The 27,197-nt window shown below is 44.9% G+C and overlaps 1 protein-coding gene across 1 annotated transcript in view; it reads right to left on the bottom strand.

The window, feature by feature from the left end:
- Positions 1 to 20,162, bottom strand: part of RNF13 (ring finger protein 13) — a 98,512-nt gene extending 78,350 nt beyond the window's left edge. The window contains 3 exon segments of the mRNA XM_030574203.1: positions 2,892 to 2,972; positions 4,400 to 4,527; positions 20,069 to 20,162. Of these exon segments, the coding sequence (XP_030430063.1) occupies positions 2,892 to 2,972; positions 4,400 to 4,513 (195 nt within the window). The 5' untranslated portion in view covers positions 4,514 to 4,527; positions 20,069 to 20,162.
- Between the last annotated feature and the right edge of the window lie 7,035 nt (positions 20,163 to 27,197).

Consider the following 27,197-nt stretch of genomic DNA (forward strand, 5'->3'; position numbering starts at 1 on the left):
TTCCTTTACCCTCTTCTTCCCCTCTCCTCCCTTCTTCATTGTGTCCTCTTGCCTCCACTCTGGTTGCACACCTGCCCAGGGACCAAGTGCATTTTGCCCTATACTCTGTAACACTTAGGAATGGTCTACACTACGGGGGAAAATCGATCTCAGATATGCAACTTCAGCTATGTGAATAACGTAGCTGAAGTCGAAGTATCTAAGATCGAATTACTCACCGTCCTCACGGCGTGGGATCGATGTGCGCGGCTCCCCATGTCAACTCCGCAACTCTGTTGGGGTTGGTGGAGTTCCGGAATCGATATAAGCGCATTCGGGGATCGATATATCGCATCTAGATGAGACACGATATATCGATCCCCAAGGAATCGATTGCTACCCCCCGACACGGCAGGTAGTGAAGACGTAGCCTAAGTGACTTTATTAGTAGGACTCATACTTCGAATAGTTCCAGTGAGATCACTTCCCTTTCTCTTCAATCAGTTACACACATACAAAATGGGAAATGACTGTCTAGGAAGGAGTACTGTAGAAAGGGATCTCGGGGTCATAGTGGATCACAAGATAAATATGAGTCAACAGTGTAACGCTGCTGCAAAAAAAGCAAACATCATTCTGGAATATATTAGCAGGAGTACTGTAAGACATGAGAAGAAATTTTTCTTCTCTACTCCACGCTGATTAGGCCTCAACTGGAGTATGGTGTCCAGTTCTGGGCGCCACATTTCAGGAAAGATGTGGACAAATTGGAGAAAGTCCAGAGAAGAGCAACAAAAATGGTTAAAGGTCTAGAAAACATGGCCTATGAGGGAAGACTGAAAAAATTAGGTTCTCTTAGTCTGGAGAAGAGAAGACTGAGAGGGGACATCATAATAGTTTTCAAGTACCTAAACGGTTGTTACAAGGAGGAGGGAGAAAAATTATTTTTCTTAATCTCCGAGAATAGGACAAGAAGCAGTTGGCTTAAATTGCAGCAAGGGCAGTTTAGGTTGAACATTAGGAAAAAATTCCTAACTGTCAGGGTGGTTAAACCCTGGAATAAATTGCCTTGGGAGGTTGTGGAATCTCCATCATTGGAGATTTTTAAGAGCAGGTTGGACAAACACCTGTCAGAGATGGTATAGATAATACTTAGTCCTGCCTTGAGTGCAGGGGGCTGGACTAGCTGACCTCTTGAGATCCCTTCCAGTTCTATGATTCGCCAGGTGGAGGACACTAAAAGCCAGCCTCTTCGTGGAGCCTGTACCTATTTAGTGATATGCTCTGCATACATTCAGATTATGGAATGCTTGCACTCGGAATACATGCTAGTTCATAGCTTTATGACCAACCCCTCTGCATTCTGTATTCAGTCTTCCATCATCAGGTGTGCCTGCTCCCAGATTACACTTTTGTAGAAGGTAAGGTGTCAGTCAAAAGTATTTTTTTTCAGGTCTAGTTGCAGGTGCACTCCTACAATTACCCATCTGCTAAGTTCATCATCAAGCTTGATGAAGAGTCTGCCTGAACTCATCTAGAAAGAACTATGTCTCTGCAGATATTCTGTCTCTTTATGAAAGTGGGTTGTCAGAGTCTGTTTGTGAACTCAGCTCCATAATTTCAGCCTTTATAACTTATAAAGATAACTTAATGCACAGCTCTGTAGCAGCAACCTTTTTCCTGCCCAGCTAAATTCAGTTATAATAAGCATTCAGTGGTAGTATAGTGTAGGACAGAAATACAAGGATACTAGATTCATGTCTGCATAGTTCCAGGATCTGTTTAAATGTACACTTTAATCAGTGCACATCTATTGCAGACATCCTTTAATATGTACCTCAGATAGGGACGAGTGCAATGAATATTTGAGTACAAGAAGCTTACTTATCACTAAAATAAACATGAAGGGCTTTATCATAAAAACAAAGTAAAGTAGTACAATATAGCCACTCAGGCTATTTTTTTGACAACCACATTTTCTATAGGCCAGGATAGTATTTGAGCTCAATACCTTGCAAGATGGGGTCCATGCTATATCCAAAAAAACCCGGTGTGAGCTGTAGGACTTTGCTATATGGTAGACCATCATATTTTTCCTATATAAACAAGACTAACAGATGCATCCTGTCATGAGATGGCTGGCCCCTTTAAGGGGAGTCATGGCCCAATCCACCTATGATGGGCTTCTCTAAGGAGAATAAACCCACCTGTAAGCAATTAACTGCCTAGTTGGCTGGGGGGCAGCTTATTGAGTAATGAGCATCTGGATCTGAAAAGGCTACCGGGTCTCAGTTGAAGGGTGTGCTCCCACAGAAAGCAGGCTCCCAGGGAAAGGAGTGGATAGAAATGAGGGCTGCCTACTAAGCTTTCCCAGTGCAGAGCTAGAAGCTCTGAATGAACACAGGCCCAAGAAGACGGCTGTGGAACCGCTGGATCCTATTGGGATCCAGGAAATGGGCTGGATACAAGGAAGGTAAATCTACCTGGCTTATAGTACACAGGACCCAGGAGGAGGGCTGGAGAACTCATGGGATGCTTGTCATCATTCGCCCTGGAGCGAAATGAAAGGTTGGACTTGAGGGGCAAAAAGGAGGATCCTTTGTACTCTAGAAAAGTTAATAAATTGAATCCACCAAAGGACTTGTTCTCAGTATCTGGGTCAGAGTAAATGATTGCAAGCACCAACAGGGAGGTGAGGGGCTGTGTTCCTGCATGAACAGAAGGGAGTGTGCTTAAGGATGGTACCCCATCATACATCCTCTTTTAGTCCACTATTAAAGTATATCTGTGAAAATTATAAATCTATCTTTAAGCTAGTGTTGACAAAGTTATTTTCAACACAGAACAAAAAATACATTCTAACAATTTTGTTTTAGCTTATACTTTGTGTATTCAGAGATGCTGCTTCTTACCTTCAAGCCTTCAGTTGGCAGTCTGTAGCCAAACCTTGCAGGCAGATCATCAAATGTCTGAGTTCCATTTTCAAAGTTATACTAAACATAAATATAAAAGAAAATCAGATCTGTAACAAAAAAACTCATATTCTTTAGGGCAAAAATGTACTATACATAGTGCCTCCTAGCACTATACCAATGAATCATAAACACTGCTGATTCCGGTCCCTAGGGGTTTTCTGCTGTTCTTTCATCCACATATTACCCAACCCAATCTGATGTAGTATGTCAGGTAGAAGAGCTTTATTCCATGTAATAAACTCATAAAGTTCTCTAGAGTCTTCCTTTATTGGAAATGATTTAACAACAAGAAAGTAAGATGAATTCCATGAAATGTTGGGAGAACCTCTCCTCCAATTCAGGCACTGTTAACCTAGTTTTGCAAAAATCTGGCTGTAGCCAAAGCGCACTTTGAGCAAAGGGAACAAAGAGTCCTGTGGCACCTTACAGACTAACAGATGTATTAGAGCATAAGTGTTCGTGGGTGTACATGCGTCTGACGAAGTGGGTATTCACCCACCAAAGCTTATCTCCAATACATCTGTCAGTCTATAAGGTGCCACAGGACTCTTTGTTGCTTTTTACAGACCCAAACTAACACAGCTACCCCTCTGATATTTGAGCAAAGGATACATCTTGCTATGCCTCATGAACATGCTTCTGAAGAGTGGATTTTCTTCACTTTGAAATGAACCAGCTTTTTAAAGTGTCTCCAGGGAGGGAATCCTTAACACCCTACAAAGATTTTAGTTCACAGGGAAGTGAGTAAAGATACTCAGTTTAAACAGTTACGTTCTAAAATGTTTTCTTTTTGTGGAAGCTGAGAGTCAACATATGCAACATTGCATAACAGCTCTAAAACTGCACAAGCCACACTTTCCTGTTCCCTGTGACTTTTTTTTGGCTATTGCCCTAGTGGATGGGTACCATACAAGTCTCTAATAATCTTGGCAGATTTTCAGTTTTCTGCATAAAACCCTAAACTTGTAAAAGTTCTTGATTGTAGAATGTATTATGGTCTGCTAGCTATCTACTTATTTTGACCATTAAATTAAATCAGTGGGGAGTTCTTTTTAAAGATCTATGGCATGAGATGGCCCTACATATTTTGGCTGGGACTTTCAGGAGATCTGAAGGGAGGTTAGGTGTCTTACTCACACTGAATTTCAAAGAGATATCAGCACCTAACTCTAACCCTAACCTTCTCTGAAAAAAGTATACCATTTATTTTTGAATACAAAAATGGTCCTGCCATGAGGGCAGGGGACTGGACTCGATGACCTCTCGAGGTCCCTTCCAGTCCTACAGTCTATGAGTCTACACTTGATGTAATTGGTAAAATATATAGGCACTATTAACTTTGCACTGATAATGTTTTAAAATGTATCGCATGATATGATGTATAAGTAGAAAAATCTGAAAGAAATTCCCATTCATTTGCATGTAAAAACATTTATTACACATACCGCTAAAATGTCTGCCTCCACAGGCAAAAGGTTTAGGAAAGCAAACAGCTGAACTGTCAGGATGGTGTAGATCTGAGTGGCAGACAACATTAACATTCCTATTGACAACAGCATTTTAAATTAAATATCTGTAAATAAAACAAAACAAAATAAATAATCATGGCATGTAGCAGATATTTTTTCCTAAAATATTTATTAGTCTCCTATTGATCAGAGCAAACTAACATCTGTTTAGATTAGCTAAAACATTGTCTTTCAAAGGAATATTTTAAGAGATTTTATGGTTATTCTTAATTGACAGGAACAATGAAAACACAGACAATATGCAAGCTATCCAAGCAACTTACTGTTGGTATTAAGCAGTGGTCATGCATACAATACATATTCTTATAGAAACTCCTCACTTTACATTTTAGTTACGTTCCTGAAAAATGCGACTTTAAGCAAAACTATGTTAAGTGAATCCAATTTCCCCATAATAATTAATGTAAATGGGGGCGTCATAACTCTAGTCCCAGATTTGGACCTTAGCGTCCAAAATATGGGGGTTAGCATGAAAACCTCCAAGCTTAGCTACCAGCTTGGACCTGGTACTTGCTGCCACCACCCAAAAAATTAGAGTGTTTTGGGGCACTCTGGTCCCCCTGAAAAACCTTCCCTGGGGACCCCAAGACCCAAATCCCTTGAGTCTCACAACAAAGGGAAATAATCCTTTTTCCCTTCCCCCTTCCAGGTGCTCCTGGAGAGATACACAGACCCAAGCTCTGTGAATCCAAACAGAGTGACTCCCCCTCTCCGTTCCCAGTCCTGGAAACAAAAGCATTTTCCTCTTCACCCAGAGGGAATGCAAAATCAGGCTAGCAAATCCAACACACACAGATCTCCCCCTGATTTCTTCCTCCCACCAATTCCCTGGTGAGTACAGACTCAATTTCCCGGAAATTTCCCAGAAAAGAAAACTCCAACAGGTCTCAAAAAGAAAGCTTTATATAAAAAGGAAGAAAAAATACATACAAATGGTCTCTCTGTATTAAGGTGACAAAATACAGGGTCGATTGCTTAAAAGAATATTGAATAAACAGCCTTATTCAAAAAATACAAATCAAAGCACTCCAGCACTTATATTCATGCAAATACCAAAGAAAAGAAACCATATAACTTACTATCTGATCTCTTTGTCCTTACACTTAGAAACAGAAGATTAGAAAGCAGAAACTACTTCTCCAAAGCTCAGAGAAAGCAGGCAGACAGACAACAAAGACCTCAGACACAAAATTCCCTCCACCCAGAGTTGAAAAAAATCCGGTTTCCTGATTGGTCCTCTGGTCAGGTGCTTCAGGTGAAAGAGACATTAACCCTTAGCTATCTGTTTATGACACGCCCCCCAAATTGCAGACAGTGGGGAAGCTCACTGGCGGCGATTTCCTTCTAGAACTTTAAAATAAACAGATTACTACAACACATGCACCTTACATATACTACTAAGTATATAACTAACAGACTTCTACATTTTAAGAACACTTTTTAACTACTGAATTCTGGGAAACTCTCACGGGAGAGTGCATCAGCTACTTTGTTAGAAGCTCCTGTGATGTGCTGAATTTCAAAATCAAAATTTTGGAGAGCTAAACTCCAACGAAGAAGTTTCTTGTTGTTCCCCTTGGCAGTATGAAGCCACTTTAGTGCAGCATGGTCAGTTTGTAGTTCGAACCGCCATCTCCAAACATATGGGCATAGCTTTTCCAGGGCATACACAATGGCGTAGCATTCCTTTTCACTGACTGACCAGTGACTTTCCCTCTCAGACAGTTTCTTGCTGAGAAACACGACAGGATGGAAGTTGTGATCTGTTGCTTCCTGTATGAGCACTGCTCCTATACCACGCTCAGATGCATCCGTGGTTACTAGGAATGGTTTGTCAAAATCCAGGGCCCTGAGCACAGGGTCAGACATGAGCGTTGCCTTAAGTTGAGTAAAGGCCTTTTGACACTCATCAGTCCACTTAACTGCATTTGGCTGGGTCTTTTTGGTCAGGTCGGTCAGTGGGGCAGCAATTTGGCTGTAGTGTGGTACAAATCGCCTGTAGTATCCGGCCAAGCCTAAGAAGGATTGGACCTGTTTCTTTGACCTTGGGACAGGCCACTTTTGGATAGCATCCACCTTGGCCTGTAGGGGGTTTATGGTTCCTCAACCCACCTGGTGCCCCAGGTAAGTCACTCTGTTTTGGTCTATTTGACACTTTTTGGCCTGAACAGTAGTCCGGCCTGCCTGATGTGCTCAAAGACCTTTTCCAGGTGTAGTAGGTGTTCGGGCCAGGAGTCTGAAAAAATGGCCACATCATCGAGGTAGGCAACTGCAAATTCTCCCAGTCCAGCTAGTAGACCATCTACCAGCCTCTGGAAGGTGGCGGTGCATTTCGAAGGCCAAAAGGAAGGACATTGAATTCATACACCCCCGCATGGGTGACGAATGCTGACCTCTCCTTGGCAGGTTCATCTAGCGGTACTTGCCAGTACCGCTTGGTTAAGTCTATTGTAGAGATGAACTGGGCACGTCCCAACTTCTCCAATAGCTTATCGGTGCGTGGCACTGGATAGTTGTCCAGACGAGTTACCGCATTTAGCTTATGGTAGTCCACGCAAAAGCGTATTTCCCCATCTGGTTTGGGTACCAGAACCACTGGAGATGCCCATGCACTGGTAGATGAGCGGATTATACCCATCTGTAGCATGTTCTGGATCTCCCATTCTATAGCAGCTTGGGCATGAGGAGACACCCGGTAGGGTGGGGTTCTGATTGGGTGAGCATTACCTGTGTCAATGGAGTGGTATGCCCGTTCAGTCCATCCTGGGGTGGCTGAGAACAATGGGGCGAAGCTAGTGCACAGCTCCTTGATTTGTCGCCGCTGCAGACGTTCCAGGGTGGAGGAACGTTCTCTGGCATGTCTGTCATACCAGGCCTTTTGCTCTTCCTGAGCATTCTTGAGGTTCTCTCTAGCAAGGGCTAAAGAGTGTCGGAGGGTGCTTTGTAGGTTGCTTACAAAGTCCAGAATGTTAGTTCCTGGAGAAGGCATAAACCCCTCCCATTGCTGCTTCACCAACTGTAATGGTCCCTTAACCTCGTGACCATACACAAGTTCAAACGGTGAAAACCCTAAACTGGGATGTGGTACAGCCCTGTAGGCAAACAGCAACTGCTGCAACACTAGGTCCCAATTATTGGAGAATTCGTTGATGAATTTTCGTATCATGGCCCCCAAAGTTCCATTGAACCTTTCCACCAGGCCATTGGTTTGATGGTGGTAGGGGGTGGCAACCAAGTGATTCACCCCATGAGTTTCCCACAGTTTTTCCATGGTCCCTGCCAGGAAATTAGACCCTGAATCTGTAAGGATATCGGAGGGCCAACCTACCCTGGCAAAGATGTCTGTTAGGGCCAGGCACGCAGTGTTAGCCCTGGTGTTGCCTAGAGCTACTGCTTCCGGCCATCGGGTAGCAAAGTCCACTAAAGTCAGTACGTACTGCTTTCCTCTGGGTGCCTTTTTTGGGAAAGGACCCAGACTATCCACCGCTACTCGCTGAAATGGGACCTCAATTATGGGGAGTGGCTGGAGAGGGGCCTTGACCTGGTCTTGAGGCTTTCCCACTCTTTGGCACACCTCACAAGACCGGACATACTTGGCAACGTCCTTGCCCATCCCCTCCCAGTGGAAGGACTTCCCCAACCGGTCCTTGGTTCTGTTCACCCCAGCATGGCCACTGGGATGATCATGGGCTAAGCTTAAGAGCTTTTCCCGGTACTTAGCTGGAACCACCAACTGTTTTTGTGGCTGCCATTCTTCCCGGTGTCCACCAGAAAGAATCTCCTTGTATAAAAGTCCTTGGTCTATAACAAACTGGGATCGATTAGAAGAGCTGAGAGGCGGTGGGGTGCTCCGTGCCGCCGCTCACGCTTTCTGAAGGCTGTCATCTGCTTCCTGCTCAGTCTGGAACTGTTCTCTTGAGGCTGGGGTCACCAGTTCTTCCTCAGACTGTGGACCTGGGCTTGGTCCCTCTGGAAGCAATGTAGGTGATGGGGTGGTTTCCGTTGCTGGTGAACCGCTCTCCGCTGGTGCACCTGAGGTTATTTCAGGCTCTGGCTGAGCCTTTTGGATATGGCTGTCTGTTGCTTCTGCCAGTTTTGGCTCACTGGCGCCCTCTGGCTTTGAGTTTGAAGATGTGGTTGCACGTGCTGGTGCTGGTTGCTGTTCCAGTTCCGGGCCTGGGACTGGAGGTGTTGTGGCTGTTTCGGTGGTTGGCATGGAATCTGGATCCACTACCTCTGTCTGGGTCTCTGGTAACACAGACGGGGTATCTGTGGACGGCTCAGGAACAGGAATCGGTCTGGAAGCTTGCCTGGTTTGGCTACGTGTAACCATTCCCACTCTCTTGGCCCGCCTCACCTGGTTGGCCAAGTCTTCCCCCAGTAGCATGGGGATAGGATAATTGTCATAGACTGCAAAAGTCCACATTCCTGACCAGCCTTTGTACTGGACAGGCAGTTGAGCTGTAGGCAAGTCTACAGCTTGTGACATGAAGGGGTAAATTGTAACTTTGGCCTTTGGGTTGATGAATTTGGGGTCAACGAAGGATTGGTGGATAGCTGACACTTGTGCCCCCATGTCTCTCCACGCAGTAACCTTCTTTACGCCCACTCTCAAATTTTCCCTTCGCTCCAAGGGTATTTGAGAGGCATCCGGGCCTGGGGATCTTTGGTGTGATGGTGGTGTAATGAATTGCACTCGCAGGGTGTTCTTTGGACAGTTGGCCTTGATATGTCCCAGTTCATTACACTTAAAGCATCTTCCATCGGATGGGTCACTGGGCCGAGGTGAGTTACTGGAGACTGGTGAGGTGGAAGAGTAGGGCGTCTGTGGCTTTACTTGGGTGGTATGTGGGGTCTTTGGCTGTCCTCGGTTGTAGGGTTTATGGTCTGTGTGCCTCCTGGGGTAATCGTTCCCCTTGACAGTATCTTTCTTGCTTTCTGCCACTTCCATCCATTTGGCTCCAATCTCCCCCGCCTCAGCGAGATCTTTGGGTTTTCCATCTTGTATGTACCGTGTGATGTTTTCAGGAACACCATCCAAGAACTGCTCCATTTGTATGAGGAGGTGCAGTTCTTCCAAGGTTTGAACCTTGTGTCCTGTTATCCAGGCCTCATAGTTTTTTTGCAACGTAGTAGACGTGTTTGGGAAATGACACATCTGGTTTCCACTTTTGGGTTCTGAAGCGCCGACGGGCATGATATGGGGTTATCCCCATTCTGTATCTGGCCTTGGTTTGAAAAAGTTTATAGTCATTCATTTGCTGCTTAGGCATTTCAGCTGCCACCTCTGCTAAAGGTCCACTGAGCTGTGACCTCAATTCTACCATGTACTGGTCTTCGGGGATGCTGTACCCAAGACAGGCTCTTTCAAAATTTTCCAAGAAGGCCTCGGTGTCATCACCTGCCTTGTAGGTGGGAAATTTCCTGTGCTGTGGAGCAATAATTGGGGCCGGGTTGTTAGGGTTGGCTGGCACATGCAGCCCAGCTTTTGCCAAGTCCAGTTCATGTTTTCTCTGTTTTTCCTTCTCTTCATTCTCTTTTTGTTGTTTTTCCATTTCTTTTTGTTGTTTTTCCATTTCTTTTTGGTGTTTTTCCATGTCTCGGCGGTGGGCCTCCTCTTCTTCTTCTTGCTTCCTTCTGTGGGCCACCTCTTTGGCTGCCTGTTCTCTTTGGTAGGCTGCCTCTCTTTCTCTCTCTCTTATTTCCATCTCTGTTTGTTTTATTTCCAGTTGTCGCCTGTGTTCAGCTTCTCTGACTTGTTCTTCGGCCTCAATTTTTGCCTTAGAAGTCATGGTTCCTGTTTTGTTGTGTTGGGGTGCCCTCTGGTGTTTATCTTCTGAACTGCAGGCTCTGTTGCCTCCTGGGGTCTGCCTAGCAACAATTTTTTTTTGTTTTTTTTTTTCCTTTCTCCCTCTAGCGTAAACTAGAAAAACCACTTTATTTGCATGATATAGTGCTGGTACTTGCCTCCTAATGGGAGGGCTATTGCATGACAAAAGACCTGTAACAGCTCCTTAATGGCTTCTTGCTTAATATGCAAGCCACAAACTGCCAGAGAGAGCAGAAAAAAAAATTCTCTCTGGTTCCCTTTTAAAACCAAACTGTTTCTCTCTGCTAAAAAGCCCCTAGCAGAGAAAAGAAAAATAAAATATTTCTACTGGCTTCTGGATTCTGTCTATCCCGTAACCGCTGCACACCATGTCATAACTCTAGTCCCAGATTTTGACCTTAGCGTCCAAAATATGGGGGTTAGCATGAAAACCTCCAAGCTTAGCTACCAGCTTGGACCTGGTACTTGCTGCCACCACCCAAAAAATTAGAGTGTTTTGGGGCACTCTGGTCCCCCTGAAAAACCTTCCCTGGGGACCCCAAGACCCAAATCCCTTGAGTCTTACAACAAAGGGAAATAATCCTTTTTCCCTTCCCCCCTCCAGGTGCTCCTGGAGAGATACACAGACCCAAGCTCTGTGAATCCAAACAGAGTGACTCCCCCTCTCCGTTCCCAGTCCTGGAAACAAAAGCACTTTCCTCTTCACCCAGAGGGAATGCAAAATCAGGCTAGCAAATCCAACACACACAGATCTCCCCCTGATTTCTTCCTCCCACCAATTCCCTGGTGAGTACAGACTCAATTTCCCGGAAATTTCCCAGAAAAGAAAACTCCAACAGGTCTCAAAAAGAAAGCTTTATATAAAAAGGAAGAAAAAATACATACAAATAGTCTCTCTGTATTAAGGTGACAAAATACAGGGTCGATTGCTTAAAAGAATATTGAATAAACAGCCTTATTCAAAAAATACAAATCAAAGCACTCCAGCACTTATATTCATGCAAATACCAAAGAAAAGAAACCATATAACTTACTATCTGATCTCTTTGTCCTTACACTTAGAAACAGAAGATTAGAAAACAGAAACTACTTCTCCAAAGCTCAGAGAAAGCAGGCAGACAGACAACAAAGACCTCAGACACAAAATTCCCTCCACCCAGAGTTGAAAAAAATCCAGTTTCCTGATTGGTCCTCTGGTCAGGTGCTTCAGGTGAAAGAGACATTAACCCTTAGCTATCTGTTTATGACAGGGCGGGGGGTAGGTTCCAGGGAAATTTTTTTCATCAGACAAAAGACTATATTTTTGATCACACATATACACAGTATAAGTTTTAAGCAATCAATTTAATACTACTATACATAGCAATGATGATTGTGAAGCTTGGTTGAGGTGGTGAAGTCAGAGGGTGGAAGAGGGTGGGATATTTCCCAGGGAATGCCTTACTGCTAAATGATGAACTAACACTCGGCTGAGTCCTCAAGGGTTAAACACATTGTTGCTAATCTAGCCTCACACTCTACAAGGCAGCAGAAATGGAGGGAAGGAAGACAGCATGACAGAGAGAGACAGAGAGACACATCATGTGTGTGAGAGATGCGCATTGCCCCTTTAAGTATGCTGATCCCACTAAGTACACTGCCCTTTAAGTAGATCAGCAAGCTGAGATAACAGCAGCTGCCAGCAAGCTCCTTCAGTCCTGAGTCCTGTTGTGTGTCCCCCCTGCTTTACCGAGAAGGGATAAAGGAGTCGGGGGGGGAGGAGGACACCCTGACATTAGCAACCCTTTTTCCCCCTCCTCCTTGCACAGCAAGCAGGAGGCTCTCGGCAGGGGCAGCTCTAGGCATTTTGCCGCCCCAAGCACGGCAGGCAGGCTGCCTCCGACGGCTTGCCTGTGGAGGGTCCACTGGTCCTGCGGCTTCGGCGGACCTATGGGAGGTCCTCCGAAGCCACAGGACCAGCGGACCCTCCACAGGCAAGCTGCCGAAGAGCGGGCCTGCCGCCCTCGTGGCGCCGGCAGAGCGCCCCCTGCAGCTTGCCGCCCCAAGCATGCACTAGGCATGCTGGGGCCTGGAGCCGCCCCCGGCTCCCGGAAGCAGCTCCAAGACAGAGGGCAGGAGCAGCACAGGGCAGTAGAGGGAGGGATAGCTGAGCTGTCCGGCAATTGATAGCCTGTTGGAGGCTGCCGCACAGGGAACTTAGGGGAGCTGATGGGGGGCTGCCAGCCCACCCTGGTTCGAAGCCCCCCCCCCCAGCTAGCTCCAATGGGCTGCTCTTTCTGCAAGCACTGGATAAAGCAAGTGACTGCCAAACAAAGTTATAAGGAAGCACTGCACTACTCTAAATGAGCATGTTCTCTAACTGATCAGCAATGAAACAATGTTAACCAGGACGGCTTTAAGTGAGGAGTTACTGTATTTTAAAAGGAAATCAAACACTCCCGTCAAGTGATTCCAAAGGAAATCAATTCAGCTTTTGTTTTTAACTTTCCAGCTAAAATATAATTTACAAAGCAATCAATATAAAAAATTTCAGAACTGTCGTATTTTGAAAACAGTGATTTGTCTTGAAACAGAAATTAGATATTGTAACAACTTAAAAGATTTAACCTTTTCAGGAAGAACTTTTCCTCAAAAATCCACCAAGTCAGTTTTAAAGTCTCAGACATTAAAAGTCTGACACTCATTTTTGTCAATCAGTATTAATTTAAACAGTTTGTAGAAAGATATTAAAAGGTGGCCTCATATTACTACCTTTCTGAGTTGACTTTTAGGCTTCCAAAGTCACTAGCTATTAACTGGTTTTAAATATACTGATTGAGAAGGTAAAATAAATTCATGATTCCTATTTAGGCCTGGTCCACATGCAGATTTTGTATCAGTATAAATATTTTAGCTACAAGGTGTGGCTTTTTTCTTTTTTAACTGAAATAATTATACTGATACAAGCCCTTGTGTAGCTGCAGTTACATAGGTATGAACGTGCCATCCGTGAAGCTTATTCCCCTTCCTGTATAGAAATACCTATACTCGTGTAAAGCACCTTTGTACTGGTGCAACAGTGTCAACACAAAGAGTGTTGTACTGCTGTAACTATACCCGTATAATTAAAGAGGTACAACTTTTGTGTGTATATATGCCCATAGTTTTCTATAGCCCCTATCATTATAGTATTTTACCACTGCATAATATTTCATACAATACTTCACAGATTTCACTGTCAGCAGCTATTCTTTGAATTAATGGGCCGAGTGCCACATTATTAAGCTAATATCTAAACTATAAGCAATTACAAACAAACTCAAAATCCACACATTCATTTTTAATTATCTTTTTGCAGGTACCAGTTACTGTTGGTCTACAGACAGAAGTGAATACCAAAGTGTTGATTTATTTAGGCAGCACAGAAATAACTGGTGTGGGAAATCCCTGCCATTGGAGGCTTTTAAGAACAGATTTAGCAAACAGGTGTTGAGGCAGGATTAAGTATACCTAAAAAATCCCCATCTTGAGGGGAGAGGGGATGGACTAGATGACCCACTGGGATCTTTTCCAGTCCTACATTTCAATATAGCACTTTTCATCAGTAGATTTTAAAGTGCTTTACAAAGGAAGTCAATATTGTCCCCAATTTACACATTTGGAAACTGAGCCACTGAGAAAGTGGCTTGCCCAAGTGGTCGAACAGGGTTTCTCAAACAAGGGTCACTGCTTCTGTAGGGAAAGCCCCTGGCGGGCCGGGCCGGTGTATCTACCTGCCCTGTCAGCAGGTCTGGCCGATCGCAGCTCCCACTGGCCGCGGATCGCTGCTCCGGGCCAATAAGAGCTGCTGTAAGTGGCACGGGCCAAGGGATGTACTGGCCTCCGCTTCCAGCAACTCCCATTGGCCTGGAGCAGCGATCCGCAGCCAGTGGGAGCCGTGATCAGCTGGACCTGCTGATGGGGCAGGTAAACACACCGGCCTGGCCTGCCAGGGCCGTTCCCTACAGAAGCGGCGACCCCTGTTTGAGAAACCCTGTGGTAGAGCCAGGTCTCCCGAGTCATTGTACAGTTCTTTAGCCACTAGGGCACACATTCCAGTGGCTAGAGCACATGACTGAAAGTCAGGGGATCTTGCTTCTCTTCCCAAGTCAAACACTGAGTTGTGAAGTGACCTGAGACTTATTTTTGCCATTTGTAAAATGGGGATAATGATAGCCACCTTTGTAAAGCACTTCAAGATCTATGGATAAAAGACGCTACTATGTTTCTTTTGCTCAGCACCAACATTTTAGCACAAAGCTCGCTTTAGGTAACAAGGACCTTAAAGTCCATGGTAGGAGTTTTAAAAGTGACTAGTGATTTTTTTGTTGGGTGCCCAACTTGACACATTACATGAACTTGATTTTCAGAATGCGCTGGGTACCTGTCTTATAAAAATCTCATCTCCTTAAGGTGTCAAGTTGTGCACCCAAAACATCTAATCACTCCTGAAATCTTTGTCTGCACACACTGTAAGCTCTGTGGACCAGGTACTGTCTTTATGTGTTTGTACAATGGTACCTTGATCCATGACTGAGCCCATGGGTGCCACTATAATACAAATAAGTAATAGGGCATAATTATTCATATTGCTGTGCTAACCTGTGCAGCCCTAGTGTCTTCAGGTTTGCCCAGGTGTAACTGATTGGACCTATTACTTGTAACACTGAGCTAGAGCCTCAGCTGGCGTAAACATGCATATCATTGTCTTTAACGGAGCTACACCAATTTACACAAGCTATGAATCTGGTCCTTCCAAAACAATTCTGTTGATGTGCAAGAAGGAATTGATCTCAGCTCCCTCTTCCATAGTCGTGTTGATTTTACGTTAAAAACCAGTAAAACCATATTTAAACCACCCAAATCAACAAGTTTATCTCTGAATAACCAGAGGGAGCAAGTCTTCTCTGCTGAATCACTTTTCAAACAGGAACTGCCCTTTAAAATTCCTGATTCATTGTTTTGGGGGGCTTTTTTGTTTTGCTTTTGCTTTGCTAGGCAATCATTTTTAGGAATTCCTTCTTAGAAATGTTCAGAATACAAGCTAGAGGCCTGCAAGCCCTCAAGTGAATAATAGTCCTTACTTGCATAAATAGTCACACTCAGGTAATCACACTTCCCCCCGCCTCCATAAATCCAATGGAGCTTTGAAAAGAATAACTAACCCACCTGTTTCAAACCTGTTATGAGATTTATGGCTTTCATAAACTCATTTAACAGATCTTTAATAACTGTAAATAATAGCGATGGAAAATTTTATGTACTTGTATAGTATGTATGATCAGTTCTGGTTAAATATTTATTTATTTTTAAATGGAACTAACATGACATTTGCCAAACATCTCTCTAGTCACTCTTTTTGTTACTTTCCTTTCTCTCAGCCTCTGTCTGACTTACCTGTTTAGACTGTAAACTCTTCAGGGCAAACACAATTTTTTACTAAGTGCTGGTACAGTACCTAATACAATGTGGTCCCAATCTGAGTTGGGGCCTCAAGTTGCTACTGTTATACAAATACTGAATAACTGCATACATAAAAAGAATTATTTAGGTTGTAAAGTCAGGAAATGCTAAATTTATGTTGCCCATGAAACATTAAGTCTGTTTCCCTATGCACTTAATAGGCAGTATCTTAGGGGGTGGGGGAGGGAACCTGTATGTAATTAAAAACTGCCATAATGCATACACATAAGGAGGCCAAATTAAAAGTGGACAGGTAACCATAAATCTAACATTTCCTAACTTCTGAATGCTTGACTTTTAACATTTAATGTAATTTGAGGTTTGTTAATTTTTAAAAGGAAGAACAAATTTCATTATATGCAACTGTAACACTCCCCAATCATGTATCAACACCAGGGTTTGAACAGTGAACCTTCAGTACTGCAGCATAGCCTACCACTTGAGCTACAGAACTCTGTTCTCCCTGCAAGAGGTGAGATGAGGAATGGGCCAAAGGTTGGATCCAAGGGATGACTGGGGACAGGGCCGGCTCCAGGCACCAGCATTCCAAGCAGGTGCTTGGGGCGGCAATCTGCAATGGGCGGCAGTCTGTGTGGTTTTGCCCCCAAGCAGCATACCGAATTGCCGCCGTGGATGGCGGGGGAAGTCCATGTGCCGTTAGGGTGGCACGCGCGTTTCGGCAGCGGTGGCAATTCACTGGCAGCTTTTATGTTCAGCTGTCCGCAGTGGCGCAGCTTCTGTCTTCCGGCTGAAGTTGGAACCGTATTGAACCTGATAGGAATCATCAGGGGTGGCTCTAGGTATTTTGCCACCCCAAGCACGGCAGGCAGGCTGCCTTCAGCGGCTTGCCTGCGGGAGGTCCCCGGTCCCGCGGATTCAGCGGCGCACCTGCGGGAGGTCTGCCAAAGCCGCGGGACCAGTGGACCCTCCACAGGCATTCCGCCGAAGGCAACCTGCCTGCCGCCCTCGCGGCTACCGGCAGAGCGCCTCCCGTGGCTTGCTGCCCCAGGCACGCGCTTAGCGTGCTGGTGCCTGGAGCCGCCCCTGGGAATCACCTGCAGAGTTCTAGATTCAAAGCACAGATCTCTACCACTTTAAAAAGGAGCAACTGTTAGCAACAGTATAGTATGATCCAGTATTCCAACTGCAAGAGGGAAATACAACACACAGTTTGCAAGTGACTTATATAATTATTTGCTAGATATCTGAGAAACTTTGAGACTGAGGATACCTGGGTTCTATTTCTAGCTCTGGAGTGGACTGTGGGCTAGTAGCTGTAGACACAGCACAGTTAAGCACACAAATTGAATGCTTTCTGTCTAAAGAACAGTGTGACTGAGTGAATAATACCTATGTCTCCCATACTAGAGATAGGGTTCTGTTCTCAACTCTGCCAGAAGCGACCATCTGTAACGTCTCAGTTACCCCAGCTATAGAATGGGAAGATTACTACTTGGCTGTTCCTTGATTTAGGAGTGTGAAACTTTAATGAAGACTATAAAGTACACATAATTAACACCATCAGTCAGCAGAAGGCATCCTCCTGGGCTCCCATCCCAGTGGACCTTCCCTGAGGTCAGAGGTGAGGACATTGTTGCTACAGTGCCTATATCCTGTCCGAAGCTCTAGCTCTGTGCCTGGCAAGCTGGAAGCTGAGTGGGTCCTGGGACTATGATCAGTGCTGTTGACATGTAGGAATTCCCTAGAGCTAGAGAATGCTCAATGCAGGCTGCACATAGAAACTTGGGCTGAGAATTTCTCTCACTGGACCAACTTCTGTTGGTGAGAAAGACAAGCTCTTGAGCTACACAGAGCTCTTTTTCAAGATATATTTGATAAAGAGTAAAAAGCACCTCTCTGCCCCCAAGCAACCCCCATCAAATGCCAAGTCCTGCTCCACCGCATGGAGATACAACCATTTCTTTTTACAAATTTAGCATTAGAGAAAAATAGGTTGTTTTACCAATCTTATTCTGAGAAATGGCTAAAGCACTTTTGCTGTAACCTTCTTAAAAAAAAAAATCAATCTGAGGCACAGATCTTGTATCACTTTTTTTTTTTTTTTAAATTTGAACAGTGAGTTTGGCAAAGATACAAAGCTACTGAAAACTGGGTCCTAGGGGGGAAAATGTTAAACTAACTCCAGATGTTGCGGTCAGTGCTCCCTGTAAACCAAGGAACTTTATGGTGGGATAGAAAACAAAGTGAAATTAGACGAACAGCTTGCCACTATGGGGAATAGAACCTCTGACCCATCACCCTTCACCAAACATAGAATACTGCAGCATTTACAGAAGGCATAATTGTATATTGGCTGTTCCCTGTTGTCAGAGAATATTCATATAAATCAATGACCACAGAACACTGGCGCTCCACAGAGAGCATACTGTGGCTTACAGAGAGCTGTCTGAGTTTCTTATTCAAACCTACTAAGTTACAATATTAAATATCTTCCTAATATTAATTTTCCATGTAAGCAATTGCTGTAGGTGCAACAGCGAACTTATGTGGTTGAAGACAGGAGAGAAAGTCTGCACAGGCACTAATGGCAGGGGAGATGGTGCTGAATAATTGTCTGTGGAGAGGAGAGGTTGGTCCATGAGACTATCTGTTAAAAAGTGTGGACCACAGAATAAGAAGTCCCCATCCAAATGATAGTCCTTGCCCTATTACCTCAGATTAACACTGGAGAAAGGATAAAGATACTTACATGTACACACATCATGTGAAATCGTCAAGTGAACTGGCTAATATCTGACCAAATTCATCCCTGATGTAATTCAACTGAAGAAACCTTATGCCAGGCTTGAATCTATCCCATTGCCTATAGTTTTGTAATTCAGTTTGCATTTTGGTAAACTCTGCTGCTACTCATCATTAGCAAAGAAAAACACTTAGAAACATTCATATCCAGATCACTCATTTCATTTACATTATAATTGCTCTTAAAAAGCTTCGGGTGGTGCAGGGGAGGTTTGTTAATTTCACAACTTCATGATTAGAGGACAAATCCACCTTAGGTGCTTAATGTTAACAATATTCTGTAGATACTACCCCCAGCATTTTATTGCATTGATTCTCATCAGACCACACGAGATCTGAATCTGCATCATCCCAGGATGGCCTTACCTGTGGTGCTGGGCAAGCAGGGGTAGCTGCTGTGCAGGGAGTGAAAACTAAAAAGCACCAGGGGCGTTACCTGTGAATAGCCATGAAGAACAGCAGATAGCACTGAATTCTCACTATCGCAGGATTTTGTCAACTAAAGTATGGATTGCGCTAGACAGTAAACAGTCTATACATTCCAATCATTTTTGTGTCTCTTTATTAATAGTTTTGGTGGCACTAGGCTGCACTTTCTAGCCAGTACCTACCTGCTCCTGAGTCCCCTTTACACAGCGGACAAATGTCGCCAGGGAGAGCACAGATAATCACTACATCATAAATATGGTCAGCAACCCCGGCCAGGCAGCTCTGGAGAAAACCACATACAAGAAATACAAGAAGTGAAACCCCAGCCCGGGCTGTAGCTGTAATCGGTGGTGCTTTGTCAGCATTTTATTCTTCTCACTCGTTCTTCTCTCTTCTGCTTACCCTGAGCTCGCTGCAGGCTGGGGAAGGGAAGGGAAATGCCAGACTCAGCTGAAGTGAAAGTTAGCAACAGCTCCAGCGTTTGTGCTGCCAGCGACTTTGCTTCTGGGGAGACCCAGCTCTTAGCTCGGCCTCGATGCGCAAAACCAGCTCGCAGCCTTGGCCCCCCAACCCGGTGCAGCTCGGCTCGCCGGGGGCAACTGATCCATTAGCCCCCCACAAGCCCGGAGGCAAGTGGGGCGGCAGCGTGACAGCAGCGACCCAGGCAGAGCTGGCCCGGGGGGGGGGCAAGCGGAGCCCTCCCCGCTCCCTCCGCCCCGACCGCAGCAAAGGCAGCTCTTACCTGGGGGCCGAGGGCAGCGACCAGACTACAGCGACTCCATGACAAATGGGTTTGTCCAGTCAGCTGAGAGACGCGGGCCCGGAGCGCGGCGGAAATCCCGCCCCGGGCGCCTGCATAGGCGGAGAGGCCAGCCCGGGCGCTGGGAATGGCTCGCTCGGCTCGTCACTCACCGGCTGCTCCGCCCCCGGAGGGCAGCTAGTTGCGAGCCTGCACGTGATGCTGGGGCCTGGCGAGGAGAGGCAGGAGCTGCGGGCGCGGGGTGGCGAGAAGGGGGAGTCGCTGGCGGAGGGAGAATGGCTGAAGAGAGCGACGGGGGTGGCGGGAGCTGGGAGGGACCCACCTGACGGCCGTTTGTTTCGTTGGGCTGATGGCAGTGACGTCACTGTGTGGCGAGGGACCCTGCCCCACGTCGTGTCTGCACAGCCCTCTCCGCTGGTTTGGACGGGAGCCCCGCCCGCCTGCGTGTGGGGTCCGGGCTCCCAGGCCCATGGCTGGGCAGGTCCCGCCTCCTGAGTGGGCGGCCAGTGGACATGCGTGGCACGCTGCGCAAAACGCACCTAGCTCGGAGAGCGGGGGCCTTGCCAGTGCCGGGAGAGCACAGCATGGCTGGGAGGGCAAGGGTTTGACCCCCTCCCCACCTTGAAAGTGCCCCCTTTGAAAGGACAGCAGTAGAAAGCGTTGCTGGAGGCTAGGCTGAGCTCGTTTAATGTGGTCCGTTTCGGTTTGGGGTGAGTTCTCTTGATTCCTCCAGATTTCGTCCCTGCTGCTGCCTTTCAGTGAATTAGTGGTGCTCGTTATCTCTACATATTCCTACCACTAACTTTAAGCTGCTGCCAGCTCTAGGTTGTTCCTAATTAGATTTCAGAGGTACCTACCACACAGAGATTTTCCCAGTGAGATACATTTCTACTGAGGAGGAGAACTGTAGAAGAGGCCAGTAATATATAATGAGCCTTATTACAAAAGAGGTGGTACCCTTGTGATAGAGCACCTTTTTTCGTTTGCAGATGTCTACAAATTTTCACATGGAGGTGTGGGCCCCTTTGGAAATCTTAGCTATAGGTTGCACACCCCCGGTGGTTCATGGGCCACATGGTAACCCATTGTTCTATGGTAACAGCAACCTTTTGCGGACCACTTAGTCATTGTCTGTGGAGCCAGACCACAGTTTGAAAACCCCTGGAATAAATTAACAAACATTTAGAATGAAAGGTACTCATGCTTGATAATGAGTTAGGTATAAGGTATGCTTTCAAAGATGATTATGCATTATAAATATTTTGAGACAAATTCAGAGAGAGGTTGTAACCTACACACACCCATGACAGCAGGAAAGACAAATGAAAGATAAAATAGGATGAAGAGATATACTTTATCCTACGCCCTCCTGCTAATTGCTATGCCAGGGATGACTCCTCTTTCTCCTGGTAATGCTCCATTGGCTTGTAAATTACACCCACCTATCAATGTGTAATTTAGATCACTTCTGAATTTGTCCCTTTGTGTTTACGTCCCTTGCAACAAAGATTGACCTAAATAATATCTCCCAGCTAGCTTCTGACTCAATAGAATTTTCCTGTCTATTCCATGTTCCGCAGTTGTGCCATTTGGCTGAATTTGATGTTGCAAGAGAAATTCTGCAATTTCAGCTATCATCCTTCAACCTGAAGTCTGATGACCCTTAGCCTGTATAACTCACTTTTCACTAAAAATCTGGGTTGTGGAGAGACAAGCTTAGTGATCTAAGCATAATGGTTTGAATAGTGTACCTATGTTCATTAGAACCATAGGCTTAAATCTTGTTAGAGTCTGCTCAACCTTCATAGGTTAGAGGATGCACTTTACTCTTGTGTAGGTGAGTCAATCAAGCTCTTTACAACAAAGATGCTGTCTGTTTCAAGTGGGTTTTAAGAGCCAAATTTTCAAAACCAAAAAAGAACAAAAGCTATGATTGGTTTCATGCACAGATACTTGAAACAAGCATTTGTCATGATTGTGCAGGAAAACCAAGTGTTTGTACACACAATTGGTCTATTAGGTTTCTAAATGGTCAGTTGTGCATATGAATAAATATCCAAAAAACAGATTTTGTCTCAGAATAGGGAGATGATGACAACACAGGATGAAAAAGGAATGAGAGAGAATGCAGGATAGTTGGTAGAAAAGTATTTTTCTTTGTTTTTAGAAACTTAGGTTAAGGATTTTGATAGCAAATGTTACCTTAAAACAATAAGCTTTTATTCAGACAAAACACTGAGTAACATCAGTGGTGTGTGTTTTGAGGTGCAAGACTGGATCTCATATTTATTATGAAATTATTGTGTCAGCAATATCTATTTTATTTCAGAACTGGCTCAAGCATAAATAATATTTATCTAACTGTTCTTTATTATTTCTTCTAAGAATAATTATATAGTATTTAATGTATTTCTATGGTGTTTATCACCATAGTACTTGGGCATATTATCTGAGGATTCATTTAATTCCCATAAAGGGATTTAAATATATATTAGTCCTTTAACTTATAGTAGGTTTTACTAGAACAACACTTGGTTACTGAGGAGCAAGAGGACTCAGACGAAGCATTCTGGGATTTGTAAAGAAACCCACACTCCTGACTAATTTTAGGGCACTAGCCTGAAGTTCCGTGGGTAGGGAGGACTGAAACTTGTATCTCCTCTGCTGCAGTGAGGGACCAAGACTGACAAATAGTATTTCCCTCCCAATCTTTCCAGGAGACTACGGGTAGCAGGGTTGCTGGGAAATGTAGTCCCTCCTAGCAGCCATGTTTGTAGTCCTGGCAAAACTGCCGGGAAGAGAGATAATTAGCACCCTTCCCACCCAGAGGGAGACAGGTTTTGCTGATATACTTTTTTGGAGTGTGGAAGGTTAGGCAAATAAGTCTATTTTATGTCTTTATTTATTTTTAAGCCTGTGTTTTGGCTGTGGAGAGGTATAAACACAGGTAGAGGAATTTTTTAATTTATATACTCCAAGGATGGCTGTGCCTTTTTTTTTCTGTTTTGGCCGGCCACAAGGTTGCTAAGTGACTGCATAACTCTACTAGGAAAGAGCCTGTAATAAATATTTTGTAGTAGAAGGTTTTGTAGATTGGAGTAAATTTCACACTCATGGGCCTGTAACACAGTCATACTCCAGGCTCCCACAGATTACACATTCCATGTAGCTAGATAACATGTGCATTTCCTTTTAGTTCACTGTTGCCATGTTTTTGTTGGATTTTTTTTTTCTTTGCAACATCTGTGGTATGTTTTTTGCACTTGTTTTAATAAACAAGTTGTCTTTTTCAAATAATTGTGATTACTGGTATAGGGACAATAAATCAGTTGCTATGTGTACAGTTACCCAACTGTTGTTTTTCTCTGTTCTTCATGCCTGTTTCTCTTTCCTCCCTGCTGTTTCTCTTTTACCTTCCTTTCCTATCACTCCTTTCTGGCTTCTCTCAGTCTTCCTTTTTCTGCTTTTTTTTCACTTCTCTTAATATACTTTATTATTTCCTAACTTCCATGCCCCAAAAGCAGAGGAAAAATTTGAAAGGAAGGTGTAGACATAAAAATACACAAATATGTAAAATTTATTTCTTTGAGGTATACAACATGTTCTCTAATATCAGCGTTTATTTTGTAAATAACTTACAGTAATATGAAAGAGATCACAGCAGGTTTATGTGGGATGGAAGTAAAGATGTATATAAAATGTGGGACGGCTCTTGAATGACTCACTCCTACACTGTTTTCTCAGGCAAAATACCCATTGAAGTCAGTCAACAGGTAGGGACTGATTTAGCAAGATATTCAAGTAAGCACGTGTCTGTATTCAAGCATGTTGGTAATCCCACTGACTTCAATGGGACTATGTGTGCTTAATTAGGCAAGGGCTTAATTAAGTACCTTGCTGAATTGGGACCATAGTGTGTGTGTGTGTGTGTGTGTGTGTGTGTGTGTGTGTGTGTGTAGATGGAAGTTTCCCCTGAGCAGAGTAAGGAATATATAATCATAAGCAGGAAAACTACAAAACTCCAAACTTCAGTACATATAATTCTCTGCAATTAATTCAGTCCAGGGGTGTGTGGATTTGCCCTTCTGCAACTACTCACCCTGAAGTAGGAATAGGGCAAGACCCACCACACCCCTGAAAACCCATAAATGACCCACCAAATCTTGGATGGCAGAGAAATTCCATGGATATCTTGGCATCTGCAAATCACAGGGATATCTGCACATAGAGTTTGTGGGTTTTTTAGTCATCTCCATCACCCTTGGCAACACTGCTCCCTATAGATACAAGGTTCCACAGTCTTCCCACCAGCTGGTGCTCCAACCCACTCTGAAGTAGTTTAGATGTTGGATCCAAATTTCTACAGATCAGGTAGAAACACCTAAGTATTGTCACTTACACCCACAATTAATGGTGGATGCAAAATGAGAGGCCAAGTTAAAAATGTCTCTTTCAACAAAATACAGCAGAGTTCTTGGAATTAGAATTGTCATTTGCTGTGTTATTTATAGTAGCTTTGTGGGGAACAGCTTTTCCTAGAGCCACCAGCTTTACTTTCTATTGAATCTAGCGACAGAACGATAACTTGATTTATGATGTGTGTCCTCAGAGAACACATTTTTCTAAATTTTCTTTCAAAACACAAAAAGCTTCACATCTCATTACAATGCAGACATGATTTCTCTGTGTGTGAAGCCTTTCAGGCTGAAAATAACAAAACCCAACAGAGAGGAAAAAATCTTGCAATAATAACTGCAGAGAATAGTAATCAGTCAGCCAAACAAGCCATGTTAACTAGAACACCAGAAAAACTTTTGGGGTGGGAGCCATAAAGGGAGTTATGTGTTGCAAGACTGAGTGTCACAGTACTTCACATTTAGGTGCCTAAAAAAATCATAGAACAACACTGTAATACACAAAGTTGAGTTAGGTGCCTAGGTTCTGCCTTGTACAATGAACGGGGAGAGATATTTGCCTTAAAATCTGATCAACAAAAGCCAAAATGCTATGTGCAGAGATGCTGACCACAGGGGCGTATGCTAACCCCATTCTGTCTTTTGGAGATGGGCACCTAAGTGTGGGCTGTGGAGAGGTGCCTATCTCTGCTTCCAATCTACAAATGGGAACCTGCCACCTGGAGAGTCAGGCATCTTTGGTATCTAATATGCTTCTTGTGGCACTGAGTTAGGCGCCTCACTCCACACACAGCAGGGCATGGAGGGATGCCACCAGCACCTACTTTATAACTTTTAGCTTAGTAGCTAGAGTATGTGCCTAGAATATGGGAGACCCAGATTCAATTCCCCCCTGTATATTAGAGGGGGGGAAAGGACTAATTAGGGGGTCTGCCTCTCAGGAGAGTGCTTTAAAACCACTGTAGATAAATAATGAGTGATTGGGGGAGTGGATGCCCAAGCCCAATCACTATTTAAATATTTATCCACAGTGGAAGTGGAACACTGACTGGGCGAGAGAGAGGAAATAACTCTGTGGTTGGGACATCCACCTGGCAGTTGGAGACCTGATCACCCTGCTCCAGTCATTCTTTCATTATTTATTCACAGTGGAACAGCTTCAACAGGAGAGATTAAATCCATATCAGACTATCCCATAGTTCAGTGGTTAGAGCCCTCTCCTGAGAAGTGAAAGACTCCACGCTTCAAATCTTTTCTCCATGCTCTGGCAGAGAGGGAGAAATTGAAAGTGGGTCTCCCACAGCCCAGGCAAATGCTCTAACTGCTGGGCTAAAAGCTACAGGGAGTGCCAGCAGTGCCTCTCTCTCCCTCCTTCAGAGTTTGCAATGGGACTTGATAGGCATGCTCAGAGGCCCTGCATGGGACTTAAATGGATTAATATCTATCTTCGCTCCAGTTCATGAGTCACTCTGGAACTTACGTGGCAGATAGGCACCCAAGTCCCTAGAGCAAGGCAGCAACATGCTTGCCCAAGCGTCTAAAACTCAGATGCCTAGGTTAGGTGCTGAGTGAGTTAGGCAGCAGTCAAGTAGGAGTTTTGTGGATTCAGTAGTGCTGCGCAGGGGGACTTAAGTGCCCAAGTTGCTTCATGGATAGCACTCTTTCTTCCTAACAGGAAAGAGATTCTGCTACATTAGCAGTTTCTCTTGTAGCGTATTTCAATATACTGCATTGCAGGGGTAGAGTGTTATCAGCAGTTATATGCAGGAGATGAAGTCAGGAATCCTGGTCCGGCTTTAGGCCTATTCCATCAATTCCCCCGACTCGGGCCCAGCACCTAAGACGGCCCCGTGCCCAGTGAGAATCCCTTCCCTGGTTAGAGGCACCTTTTTAATTTTTAATCACATGGCAGCGCTTTGGCCCTTCAGCGGCGGGTCCTTCACTCTCTCTGCGTCTTACTTCAGCGGCGGGTCCTTCACTTACTCTGGGTCTTTGGCGATACTTCAGCAGTGGGTCCTTCAGTGCCGCTGAAGACCTGGAGCGAGTGAAGGACCCACTGCTGAAGTGCCGCCAGAGACTCAGAGCAGCACCCAGTGAATACAAGCCCCACGTGCTTTTTTAAATATGTTGTGTTTTTTTTTAAACTCATCCCTGCCAGGACCCAGTCGAAACTGTTTGAATTGGGCCCCGCACTTCCTAAAGCCAGCCCTCCCCTTTGGAACCCTAACCCTATCTCCAAGTGCTCTATCCTTAGGAACCCTAGCGATAAGGCGGGAAGCCCTACCCATAGGATCCCTAACCCTAGGGCGGGGCGCCCTACCCATAGAAATCCTAACCCTAGCTCCAAGTGCCCTACTCGTAGGAACCCTAACGCTAGGGTTGGAAACCCTACCCATAGGAACCCTAACCCTAGCTCCAAGTACCGTAACCATAGGAACTCTAACCCTAGGTCCAAGTGCCCTACCAACAGGAACCCTAACCCTATGGCGGGGAGTCCTTCCCATAGGAACCCTGACCCTAGCTCCAAGTGCCCTACCGATAGGAAATCTAACTCTACCTCCAAGTTTCCTACCAGTAGGAAACCTAACCCTAGCTCCAAGTGCCCTATCCTTAGGAACCCTAACCTTAGGGTGGGGTGACCTACCCATAGGAACCCTAGCCCTAGCCCAAAATGCCCTATTCTTAGGAACCTTAACCCTATGTTGGGAAGCCCTACCCATAGGAACCCTAACCCTAGAGTGGGAAGCCCTACCCATAGGAATCCTAACCCTAATGCCAAGTGCCCTACACATAGGAACCCTAACTCTAGCTCCAAGTGCCCTACCCTTATGAGCCCTAACCCTAGGGTGGGAAGCCCTACCCATAGGAACCCTAACCCTAGCTCCAAGTACGCTACCCATACATCCTCTAACCCTAGGGGGTGAAGCCCTACCCATAAGAAATCTAACCCTAGCTCCAATTGCCCTACCCATAGGAACCCTAACCCTAGCTCCAAGTGCTCTACCCTTAGGAACCCTACCCCTAGCTCCAAGTGAG

Source organism: Gopherus evgoodei, chromosome 9 (assembly GCF_007399415.2).
Source record: "Gopherus evgoodei ecotype Sinaloan lineage chromosome 9, rGopEvg1_v1.p, whole genome shotgun sequence".
Classification (NCBI taxonomy): domain Eukaryota; kingdom Metazoa; phylum Chordata; order Testudines; family Testudinidae; genus Gopherus; species Gopherus evgoodei.